The 12,592-nt window shown below is 45.8% G+C and overlaps 1 protein-coding gene across 2 annotated transcripts in view; it reads right to left on the reverse strand.

The window, feature by feature from the left end:
- The window catches only part of hdac3 (histone deacetylase 3), a 38,227-nt gene that overhangs the window by 12,069 nt on the left and 13,566 nt on the right, over positions 1 to 12,592 (reverse strand). Inside the window, exons 1-8 of one of the 2 annotated variants that reach the window (XM_078231826.1) lie at positions 9,384 to 9,878; positions 8,005 to 8,086; positions 7,606 to 7,662; positions 7,458 to 7,513; positions 6,360 to 6,493; positions 4,951 to 5,031; positions 2,490 to 2,563; positions 618 to 682 (exon numbers count right to left, since the gene is read on the reverse strand). In XM_078231826.1, coding sequence (XP_078087952.1) covers positions 618 to 682; positions 2,490 to 2,563; positions 4,951 to 5,031; positions 6,360 to 6,408 — 269 coding nt within the window. In that variant the 5' untranslated portion in view covers positions 6,409 to 6,493; positions 7,458 to 7,513; positions 7,606 to 7,662; positions 8,005 to 8,086; positions 9,384 to 9,878. Of the gene's footprint in view, positions 1 to 617; positions 683 to 2,489; positions 2,564 to 4,950; positions 5,032 to 6,359; positions 6,494 to 7,457; positions 7,514 to 7,605; positions 7,663 to 8,004; positions 8,087 to 9,383; positions 9,879 to 12,592 lie in introns of those variants that run through there. The other variant, XM_078231825.1, reaches the window with a different exon arrangement.

Consider the following 12,592-nt stretch of genomic DNA (forward strand, 5'->3'; position numbering starts at 1 on the left):
GAGGGATTAGTGGGTAAAATATGTAGGGATATGGTGATAGGGCCTGGGTGGGATTGTGGTCGGTGCAGACTCGATGGGCCAAATGGCCTCTTTCTGTACTGCAGGGTTTCTATGTTTTATGTTTATCTTGCTGTGCACACACTGGCTGCCACCTTTCCTACATTACAGTAGTGAGGACACTTTAGGAAGCTGGAAACTACTTCAGGATGCCTGGGTATTATGGAAGGATGCTATAGAAATGCAAGTCTTTCTTCAATGTGCATCCTTTGCTCTTCAGATTGTTTTACAGGGTTAGTGAGCTAGGATTCTGCAGCGCAGGTAGAATGCATCGCAGTAACAAAATACTGCAACATCCAGGAAAGCACTGTTTAGTAAAGTGCATCTTTATCTAATCACTGCTAACTAGTGGTCATCTAGTTTGCCTTCTACCAGCCTAGTTCATGCTTAAGGAAGCTGTTGTCTAAAGATAATAATCAATTTCCTACAAATAGTCTACAACAGGCTCAGATATGAGCCGAGGAACACCTCCACCAATAGAGACAGATCCAAACTCACTAATTATCAGTGTAAAAGCTGCCATCTCAGGCCAGGCACTATGCAGGAAAGTTTTACGTTACCCATGTCCTTTTATACTGAGGTTGAAGCAACCGAGGCGATCGCAGCCGAGAGAGTCCGCACCACACTAGAAAGATAAACAAACAATGTTAGAAACAAGTCACATATATCAGCAAGGGCAACTTTATATTTAGGTTTTAACGTGTCAATAGTGAGCGTTTCACAGCGACGTTGTCAAACAAAATATGACATCAGCTGGCACGGGTATTCGCAGACATCTTTAACCTCTCTTTACACCAAAGATGTGCGGGTTAGGTTGATTGGCCAGGTTAAAATTGCCCCTGAGATGCGTAGGTTAGAGGGATTAGCGGGTAAATATGTGGGGGTAGGGCCTGGGTGGGATTGTGGTCGGTGCAGACTCGATGGGCCGAATGGCCTCCTTCTGCACTGTAGGGTTTCTATGATTCTATGAATCTGAGGTGCCTATCTGCTTCAAGACAACCATCATCCCGGTACCAAAGAAAAGCCAGGCAGCGTGCCTTAATGACTATCGTCCGGTGGCTCTGACATCCATCACTATGAAGTGCTTCAAAAGGTTGGTCATGGCACGAATCACTTCCATCCTCCCAGACTACCTGGATCCACTACAGTTTGCCCATCGCCACAACAGGTCCACAGTAGACACCATCTCCCTGGCCCTGCACTCAACCCTGAAACACTTGGATAACAAGGACACCTATGTCAGACTCCTATTTATCGACTACAGCTCAGCCTTCAACACCATTATTCCTACAAAACTCATCTCCAAACTCTGTGGCCTGGGTCTCGGCTCCTCCCTCTGCGACTGGATCCTGAACTTCCTAGCCCACAGGCTACAATCAGTAAGGATAGGCAACAACACCTTCTCCACAATTATCCTCAAGAAACAATGCTTTTCACTGTATACCAATATGTGACAATAATAAATCGAATCAAACATAATGCACGTCCCTCATTGCTGACGCTGTCTCCAGTAAATCTCCTCTACAACCTTCCCAAGGCTTTCACGCCCTGCAATGGTGTGGGTTACAGAAAATAGGAACACTGGACACAATACCCTGGCCTAAGGCCTAGCTAGTGCTTTATAAAGGTTTAGAATAACGTTCTTGGTTTTTGAACACTCTGCCTCTATTTGATAAAGCTTCTTGATTGCTTCTTTTTTAAAAGAAACAGCTTTCTCAACTTGTCCTGCCATCTTCAGGGATTTGTCTACCTAGGTTGCTCTGTTCCTGCAATCATTTTACAATCTTAACCGCATCTCTCCACCATTATTGCACAGCCTCTATATACAGCATTCAACCTGTGAACGAGTCGAACAGCAGCTCGACTAACAGTGCCGCAAATCTATCCCTATCTTTTCCTGTCCAACTGGCAAACGCACCTCTGAGAAAGCTGGTGGGAGAGGATGGAGGAGGAGCAGCAAAACGGTAGGAAACATAGAAACTAGAAGCAGGAGGAGGCCATTCGGCCCTTTGAGCCTGCTCCGCCATTCAATTTGATCATGGCAGATCATCAAATTCAATCTCCTGATTCCCCCTTCTCCCATATCCCTTGAACCCCAAGAGCTATATCTAATTTCTTGAAGTCAGACCACATTTTGGCCTCAACTACATTCTGTGGTAGTGAATTCCACACATTCACCACCCTCCGGGTGAAGAAATTTCTCCTCACCTCAGTTCTAAAAGGTTTACCCCTTATCCTCAAACATGCCCCCCAGTTCTGGACTCCCCCACCATTGGGAACATTCTTTCTCAATCTATCCTGTCTAACCCTGTTAGAATTTAATAAGTTGTGATCCCCTCTCACTCTTCTAAACTCCAGTGAATATAATCCTAACCGATTTAGTCTCCCCTCATATGACAAACCTATTGAAAAGAATTAAAAAGTAAGCTTACTTGCAGCACTATACATGTGGGCTGGTAGAAATCCACCACCTGTTTAATAACTGGCTGGAACAGGAGTCTGTAACCTGAAACCCAAAAGAAAAACACATCCGCAAAGTTGCAATTTTAGATCATTCTCCATTGCCCTGCCATTAAAACAAGCACATTCGAACACATGCTGTAAGGATAGAGTTAATCAGAGTATCCTGAAGTCTGCTCATGCGAGACCAGCATTGATTTTGTTTTGTTCCAATGCAGTGATCGTAACCTTGAGAGTTTGTCTGTTAGGTGAGGAAGTGAGCCAATTTAGACAGTGACCATTGGACGAAGACTTAGAATGGTGAATTTAGTACCCAAGCAAAAGATATTCTGGTATGTAACTGATACATATACTGACAGACATTTAATTAGTTGATAAATTCTGCAGATGGGAACAATCCACATTTAGAAGCGTGGTATAAACTTAATCAGCAGTTTCACTTTCTTCCTTTATTCATTCACAGGTTGTGGGCCTTGTTGACAAGGCCAGCATTTGTTGCCCATCCCCTATTTGCCCATGAAACTGAGTAGGTTGATGGGCCATTTCAGAGGACAGTTAAGTCAACCACATTCCTGTAGGTCTGAGTTGCATGTAGGCCAGACAGGGTAAGTGTAAAGTTTTAAAGTTTGTTTATTAGTTTCACAAGTTGGCTTACATCAATACTGTAATGGAATTACTGTGAAAATCCCCTCGTCGCTACACCCTGGCGCCTGTTCGGGTACACTGAGGGACTTAACCAGCACATCTTTCAGACTGTGGGAGGAAACCGGAGCACCCGGAGGAAATCCACGCAGACATGGGGAGAACGTGCAAACTCCGTACAGACAGTGACCCAAGCCGGGAATCGAACCCGGGTCTCTGGCGCTGTGAGGCAGCAGTGCTAATGACTGCGCCTCCGTGCAAGGACGGCAGATTTTCTTCCCGAGAGGACATTAGTGAATCAGATAGGTTTTTATATCAATTGATTATAGATTTTCATGGTCAGCATTACTGAGAATAGGTTTTATATTCCAGATTAATTGAATTTAAATTGAATCCAGCTGCCATGGCGGAATATGTTTCCCAACCTGCTGACTGTTTCCACCATTTTCTGTTTTTATGCTAAATTCAGTGTTCATTTTTCCTGATTTTAAAATAAATCCCACGTGCTATCAACATGTCCCGTATTTTCCCCCAATTTTTTTTAATTAATTCGTGGGACATGGGCGTCGCTGGTTAACCTGGTGTTGTGAGACTTCTTACAGCATTTATTGCCCATCCCTAGTTGCCCTTGAGAAGGTGGTGGTGAGCCGCCATCTTGAATCGCTGCAGTCCACGTGCTGTGGATTGACCCCCAATGCCGTTAGGGAGGGAATTCCAGGATTTTGACCCAGCGACTGCGAAGGAACGGCGATATATTTCCAAGTCAGGATGGTAAGTGGCTTGGAGGGAAACTTGCAGGTGGTGGTGTTCCCATGTATCTGCTGCCCTTGTCCTTCTAGATGGAAGTGGTCGTGGGTTTGGAAGGTGCTGTCTAAGGATCTTTGGTGAGTTGCTGCAGTGCATCTTGTAGATGGAACACACTGCTGCTACTGAGCATCGGTGGTGGAGGGATTGAACAGGCACCCGACTTGCCCCTCACACCCTTGAGTCAGCATCCTCCTGTTCTGTGGCCCAATTCTATCTGAAAGCTTTGACCAGGTTCACCCCTCTTTAGTCAGCCAAAAATTGAAGCCATTGCCTGGACCAAGCTGGTGCATGGGCTGATCACATCAGACTGCACACCCACACCTCTTGTCATCGTTTTGTCAGCATCCTATTCCACCTCTAACAGCACGACTGACTCAATGAAGGTAGCGTAGTGGATATGATATTGGAACTGCGACCCAGAGACCTGAGCTAACAATCCAGACAGCACATCTTCACTGTGACTGCTTGAGTGTATGAATTCAGCTTGAAAAACAAACTGAATCAAAATGCGGGCATGGGAGCAAGATCGTGTGTTACAACGGGTCATCTGGAGTCGAAACGTCAGCTCTTTTCTCTCCTTACAGATGCTGCCAGACCTGCTGAGATTTTCCAGCGTTTTCTCTTTTGGTTTCAAATTGAATTAAAATGCTGGTGACGCTAAGTGATCATGAAGCTGTCAGATTGTCAAATAATCGCCCCAATGTCCTTACGCTATGTGTGGGTCCATTAAGTCCCACAATGAAGTCTATTGACTATTAACTGCCCTCTGAAGTAGAAATCCCCTCAACTGTACCAGTGGTTCCACAAGGCCTACTGCCATCTTCTCGGGAAAAATAGGAATGGGTGATAAACCCTGGCCACATGCTGAGAATGATTTAAAATAATTTATTGGAGGCACGATCTCAGGGTGATGCACTGAGTGAAAAGATTAGATGGATAACCGTGGGAATGACTTATCGGAGAGGTTGAAAGCTCTTCCCTTACTTTGGTCATCGATTCCATCCCGGAGTGGAACATTCAGGCAATAGTAACGCCCGCTCTCTGCCCCAACTTCATACATATCACCTACAAAACAAATTTCAAACACATCACCCTTCACAATCCACCGAAACTACACAGAACAGCCTTCCTTTATATAAAAAAATCTGCAACATTTTTAAACAATAATCATCTGAAAGGAAATTACCTTCGGAAGCAGGGAGACATTGGATCAGGAGGTGGTCATTCAGCCCCTCGAGCCTGTCCTGGTCTCTCCCCATCAGAGGAAATGTTTCCGTCCACTGACCTCATCAACTTCTTTAATTATTTTTAACACCACAATGAGATCACATCCTGGTCAATAACTCAGGAAACACGGGCCATCTTCATAAGAAATGCCACAACCAGGCTCTCTCTCCACAAATACTGAATGATTCGCTGCGTATTTTTAGCATTTTGGTTTTTACACTAAGTTTCCAATGGTGAGGTGAGTGATGTTTGGTTGGGCAATTGTGGAATGTTGGCCTGGATACCAGGAGAGCTTCCTGCATTCTCTGAGTGACTAGGACACAATGGCTAACAGCCACCTGGACAGGCTAATGGGACCTCGGAACGCCTCATTCAAAGAACAGCATCCCGGCAGAGCAGCGCTCCCTCAGTGCTGCATCGCCAACAGTGCGGCGCTCCCTCAGCACTGCCCCACTGACAGTGCAGCATTCCCTCAGCACTGCCATTCTGACAGTGCAGCACTCCCTCAGCACTGCCCCACTGACAGTGCAACACTCCCTCAGCACTGCCCCACTGACAGTGCAGCACTCCCTCAGCACTGCCCCACTGACAGTGCAACACTCCCTCAGCACTGCCCCACTGACAGTGCAGCACTCCCTCAGCACTGCCCCACTGACAGTGCAGCACTCCCTCAGCACTGCCCCTCTGACAGTGCAGCACTCCCTCAGCACTGACCCACTGACAGTGCAGCACTCCCTCAGCACTGACCCACTGACAGTGCAGCACTCCCTGAATACTGACCCTCTGACATTGCAGCACTCCCTCAGTACTGACCCTCTGACAGTGCAGCACTCCCTCAGCCCCAGCACTGGGAAGGTCAGTCTGTGCACTCACAATCTTGACCAGGTCATGAACCCACTCTGAGTGTGGAGGGGAAGAGTTCTACTGAACCAAGCTGACAACAGAGAGACTGCCACAATTTACCAGAGATTTATCGAATCTGGCCATAGTGAAGTTTTCCTGGCTTTCTACATTCAATTTCTGCTATGGCCCCTGGTTTCTACTGATGGCTTCAATCTACTTTCCCGAGGGAATTGCTGGTGTGAAGAACTTGCACTTCAGTGGAAAATAAAAAGTCATTTTACTGAATTCAATTTTTGCCCTGATCATCGGCCCCAAAGTCTCACCTGTTCCTGGGAAAAAGTAGTTCCCATATTTATGGAAGGACACAGTCATGACTCGGTCCGTGAGGTAAAAGGCTTCCTGCACCCCATCACCATGATGAATATCAATGTCAATATACAGCACGCGTGGATGATACCTACGGGGAATAAACGGTTACTCAAGTTCAGAAATCGTCGCTGTGTCTGTAAGGTTCAAGATCCAAAAAAACCACAAAACACAGAGATTTCGAGCCACAAAAAGAATCCTTTACAGCAGCTGGTCAGAGACTAATAATTATATTCAGTCAGAAGTGAATGACTTTGAATCACAGCTTAAAGGAACATGGTGAGGCGAATGATGAGTTTAGTACACTCTGTGATGGGTTAGCTGAGGCAGGAACATTGGGCTCCAGGGCATCTGGGGAGAACTCCCTGCTCCTCTCCAAATGGCACCAGGGATCTTTAACAGGCTCCAGCGGAACTCGTTTGCCACACGAGCACATGCTGATGAATGGGGAGCTTCAATCTAGCTAGATTTGGGTTAGTAGGAACAGGAGGCCATTCAGCCCCTCATGCCTATCCCATCATTCAAATAGATCATTGCTGATGTGTCTTAATTTCATCTACCCACCTGGATTCCTTAACTCTTAACACCCTGTCTCACAAAAATCCTCTCAATTTCACAATTTTCAAATTTTCTATTTATCCTCAACAGCTTCCTGGGGGAAAGAGAGATCCAGATTTCCACTACCCTCTGTGCGAAGAAATGCTGACTGATATCACCCCTGAACAGCCGATCTTTGTGAAGAGTAGGAGCCCAGGGGGAGCAGATCATGCTTCCACTCACTTGCTTACTGCTGACCACAATACCCTGGGTGGTCACCCATGTCACCCGCCTTTGGGCCTGCCCTGCGTCATCGAGACCAAAAAGGTCACTGCAAACTCAGTCTGAGAAAAATGGCTCTCGGATACCCAAGCAGAACGGAATGAGGGCAAGTGAAACGTGAAATATAAGTAGTTTCGGTAGCTCCGATTTGCACTAGTTCTCCCAACTCTGCAAAGCGTCATAAAGAACTCTCTATCCCCTGCGTCATTGGAAACATAACACTGAAAATGTCTTACTTTAGAAGTTCCAGGATTCCAATGACAATATCATTCACATAACAGAATCCCGAGGCCTGCGGGAAGAAAAATGATCAAGAGGGAAGATTTCAGATCAGGTTCAGGAGTGCTGGGGCTTAACCAGATGTTTCATCGTATAAAATCATACCTCAAATTTCTTGGCGTGATGAAGTCCTCCGGCCCAATTAATGGCAATATCACAAACCTTAAAACAGAGTGCCATTCGTCAGCAGGCTGCACTTAATACCACTTTGGCAACAACAAGAGAGCAGTCAGACAGGAGAAAGAGAGCGCGAGCGGGCAAAAAGAGGAGGTCAGGCTGGAATGAGAGCGAGGGAGTTGGTTGAGACACAGAGAGACTACAAGAGGAGGGATGACGGACAATCCAAAATCAGTAGGGCTAAGTAACCAAAGCAAAAAGCAGATAACCGCAGTGCCCAGAATGAGCTAAAGGAACATCCACAACAGTGACTCACAGAGAACTCTCAAGTCATACAGCTGAATATACGCAAACGTGCTTTCGGACTGATATACAAGTTGTGATTACCTTGTTGTTTAATTGCGTTGCTCCTTGCAGAGAGGCGCCCGTGTACCGTGAGCAGAACTCGAACAATCCTGGAAACACAGGGCTGTAAATACAAAACAACTTTCGTTCAGATCCGAGCAGCTAAGTTTTATTCTAATGAAAACTTGTGAGTCATAGAGGTTTACAGCATAGAAACGGGCCCCTTCAGCCCAACTTGTCCATGCCGTCCCTTTTTTTAAAAAACCAGTAAGCTAGTCCCAATTGCCCGCATTTGGCCCATATCCCTCTATACCCATCGTACCCATGTAATTGTCTAAATGCTTTTTAAAAGACAAAATTGTACCCATCTCTACTACTACCTCTGGCAGCTTGTTCCAGACACTCACCACCCTCTGTGTGAAAAATTTGAACATCTGGACCCTTTTGTATCTCTCCCCTCTCACCATAAACCTATGCCCTCTAGTTTTAGATTCCCCTACTTTTGGGAAAAGATGTTGACTATCTAGCTGATCTGTGCCCCTCATTATTTTACAGTGAAGATAGTGGTTATAGAAGTTGAGCTGCCTGTCTTAAGTTTCAGCTTCCACAGTAAGAAGTCTCACAGCACCAGGTTAAAGTCCAACAGGGTTATTTGGTAGCACAAGCCTTTGGAGCGCTGCCCCTTCATCAGTTGAGTGGGAGTTGTGTTCACAAACAGGGCATATATAGACACAAACTCAATTACAAAATAATGGTTGGAATGCGAGTCTTTACAGGTAATCAAGTCTTAAAGGTACAGACAATGTGAGTGGAGCGAGGGCCAAGCACTGGTTAAAGAGGTGTGTATTGTCTCCAGCCAGGACAGTTGTAACCCCATGCTGACAACTATATGCTCTGACCAGCTGAGTTAAGTGAAGCTGTACCTGGGATGTGCTTGATGTTATAAGGGGCTGCTATGTAAATGTTCAATTAACAGGATCCTGAGTTCTTAGCGGTTGGTGTTGAGCTAGGCTAAATTTCCTATTTACCAATAAATGTCAGTACAGGCGTGAATGAAAAGGATTAGTGTATGCAGTTGCAATCTAGAGTAATAACCTATTAATAATAGCGCGGTGCCTCCTAAAATGGTAAGTATGTAAACCTTATAATAAGAAAAGGTTCAGGACAACCATGCAAAAGGAATAACAAAAATAAATTTATTTTCTTGCATTGTTGCGTCTCATAAAACAGGTAAAGAGTCCCAAACTAAAGATTTTTCAATTAAACAGTTTCAACCCTGAGAAATGTTCAAAATATTACCAAGCGCTTGGATTTATAAACGTTGGGGCCCATACGTTGGTGCACATATGAAGTAAACACGCCCTCAACAACACACTGCTGATACCGTTCAGTGTCTGATAGTATCGTCTCCAGTTACTCACGCAACCACGACACACACAGTCCAGAAGGGTCTGCGACAGGGAAGATGATGCAGCAGGAAAACAAAATGCAGCAAACTGTCCGTGTAGTGACGCAGGTCCAGTGCGCTGAAGTCGGTCCTCCTCGGCAGTGCTACTTAGCAAGTTAGCTTCAGCTAATCCTCGTTCTCTCCGTCTTCTCAGTGAAAACTACGCCCGGCGTTTATAGCTGACTGTCCCTCACCGGCAGTTTCGAGCAGAAACGTCCACGCTTGAGAGTACAAGACGATGCGCTTTCCACTTTTTCTCAACAGTAATGAAAATAATAAACTCCTGAGGTTCACAAAGATGACTCCTTGCTGCCTTTCACTTCAAACTGGAAAAAACGAGTTACTAAACTGCGACAAACACGAGCTTTAACTGCACAGTAATATTTGTGCCCATACTATGAAGTATGTTAGGCTACAAATATTATTTGCCTCGATGTTAAAACTGGGTTTTTACCGCATGGAAACAGCTCCTCTTCCCCACGTGTCTCTCTCCACTGCAGCTTCCTCTGCCTCCCGCCGTTTTTCTTTTTCCCTCCCCCTATGTAATCTGATTGGCTTAAAGTGCAGCTCTCTCGAAAACGGATTGGCTTAGCTTCCATCACTCAAACAAACAGTATCTGTTCACAGTATTGGGCCCAGTAAACAGGATATTGAAACTCACAAGAAAACAAAGAACAATGGGAAATGTCTTTTTCATTAAATTTACCCATATTTCAAGAAAACACACACTTTTCATTTTTGTTTCATTTACCCTTTTTTTTCAGGCCCCTACATTCTCCCCCCACCAAAATACAACATGCCCCCATGCTGGGCTACATGACATAGAACCCAGTTAACCAATTACACCATGTACCTTAAACTGGCCCTCAGTGTGATGACTGGTATAATAGGGGGTGAAAAGAGTGGTACCTTATTCATACATGACAAGCACTGAGCAAAGGAGTTACACCACCATGCATGACAACTATTGCAGTGTTCAGGGAAATGCATAGTGGGTGGCGTAGCTGAGTGAACACTTGTATGTCCTACTACTACAGACTTTGCACACGGCCCTCCCAGCTTTGTATAAGGTAAACGGTCTGCTGGCTTTCTCTCTCTCTGTGATCTCCTTATCTCTGATTCTGGATTTGCTATGTTAGATGTGTCTGTAGTGTAAGTGCCCTCAACAGAACTTTCTGATTCTACTTCCCTTTGCCCAGTTACTACCTCTTCTATCACAACAGGTAGCCCTTCTAAAGATTCTGAGCTCGCTGCGACTTCTGGCACTTCTGTAGCATTTGTGGGAGGATTGGACTCTGTGGGCATGACATCCTGTTCTGGTTGTTCACAGATTTCCTCAGGATTGTCAATGATCATGTCCTCTAGGTAATGTCCATACTCTGACTCTGAGTCTGAAGAGTTTTGATCTCCCAGGGGCACATCAGCTGCGGAGTCATCTTTGTGAACCTCAGGAGTTTGATTCCTTTCTTTTGCTTTTCTGCACCTGAGGGCTCTTGGAGAGGGAGTAGGCTTTGGATCAAACTCAGTGCTCAATTGGACCTCTTGTCCCAGGGGCAAAATATGATTGCGGTGCATGACTTTAATGGGTCCCAAACCATCTGCAGGCTTTAGACGATAAACAGGAAGATCAGACATTTGACTCTCAACCACATAAGGATTTGCACTCCACCGATCAGCAAGCTTCTGTTTCCCTTTCAGGCCAAGGTTTCGAATGAGGACTCTATCCCCAGGCTTCAAGCAATGGTAGCGCACTCTCTGGTCATACCTCTCTTTGTTACTTTGGTTCATTTTAGCAGGGTTCTATTGAACCTCTCTGGTTGAGGGTCACCTTGTGGGTGGTATGGTGAAGTTCTTGATTTCCTCACACCCAACATGGTCAACATCTCCTTCACCAACTGGCTTTCAAAATCCCAACCTGGTCTGAATGTATGCGAGTTGGTAGGCCGTAGTGAATGAAGTATTTCTCCCATAGAGTTCTGGCAACCGTTATGGCTCTCTGATCCTTGGTTGGGAATGCTTGTGCATACCGAGTGAAGTGGTCAGTGACTACCAACACATTGCACACGTTGCGGGAATCAGGTTCTATGGAGAGAAAGTCAATGCATACAAGATCCATAGGGCCTGAACTTTGGATGTGGGAAAGTGGTGCTGCTCTCTGTGGCAGAGTCTTTCTCTTAATGCAGCGTTCACATGTCTTGCAGTATGTCTCTACGTCTAACTTCATGCGGGGCCAGAAGAATCTGTCACAGACGAGTGCATATGTCTTGTCAAATCCCAGATGTCCATTGTTGTCATGCAGTGACTTCAGAACAATACTGTGGGACTGCTTGGGGAGCACAAGCTGTCGTCGTAAGCGTTGGTCAGACTGTTTGACTGTCCTGTAAAGCAGACCCTGCTCGATGGACAGTTTCTCCCACTCTCGGTTCAGAAGTGTAAGATCAGGATGGTTTGTCTGTATTTGACTTGCCGGTGCCTTCTGATTGACAGCTAGCCATACTTCTCCTATACACGGGTCACTTTTCTGAGCAGCTTGAAGCTCTGCTAGACTGAAAGTGGGCAGCTGATCAGCTACTACTGCAGCAGTATGACAGCAAGCTTTGGGAACTGCAGACACATGAGCTCCTATTTGTTCGATCACACATGGATAGGAGTGTCCTGCTCGTGTGCTACTCGACACAGCCTGACAGAGAGCCCGCACTCCCGGAACTGGGATTTCTTGCCATTCATCATCTGGTGTCATGCTGTCATGTGGACGTCGAGACAACGAGTCTGCGTCAAGGTTATGCCGGCCTGGTCTATACTTAAGGCTAAAGTTGTAGGTGGACAGTGCTGAGAGCCAGCTTTGACTAGTGGCATCCAGTTTAGCTGACGTTGTGACGTATGTCAGGGGATTGTTGTCCGTTCTGACTTGTACGGTAGCTCCGTAAAGATGGTCATGTAGCTTATCCACAATAGCCCACTTGAGAGCTAAAAACACCAGTTTGTGCGCTGGATAGTTTTTCTCAGATGGCGAGAGACTTCTGCTGATGAATGCAACCGGGCATAGACCATCATCCTGCTCTTGGTATAAGACACCACCTAGTCCGTCCAGGCTAGCATCCACGTGCAGAACGTAAGGCTTCTGTGGATCTGCGAACACCAATACAGGGGCTTTGGTGAGCCGGGTCTTGAGTCCTTGGAAAG

Source organism: Mustelus asterias, chromosome 16 (assembly GCF_964213995.1).
Source record: "Mustelus asterias chromosome 16, sMusAst1.hap1.1, whole genome shotgun sequence".
In the NCBI taxonomy this organism is placed as follows: Eukaryota; Metazoa; Chordata; class Chondrichthyes; order Carcharhiniformes; family Triakidae; genus Mustelus; species Mustelus asterias.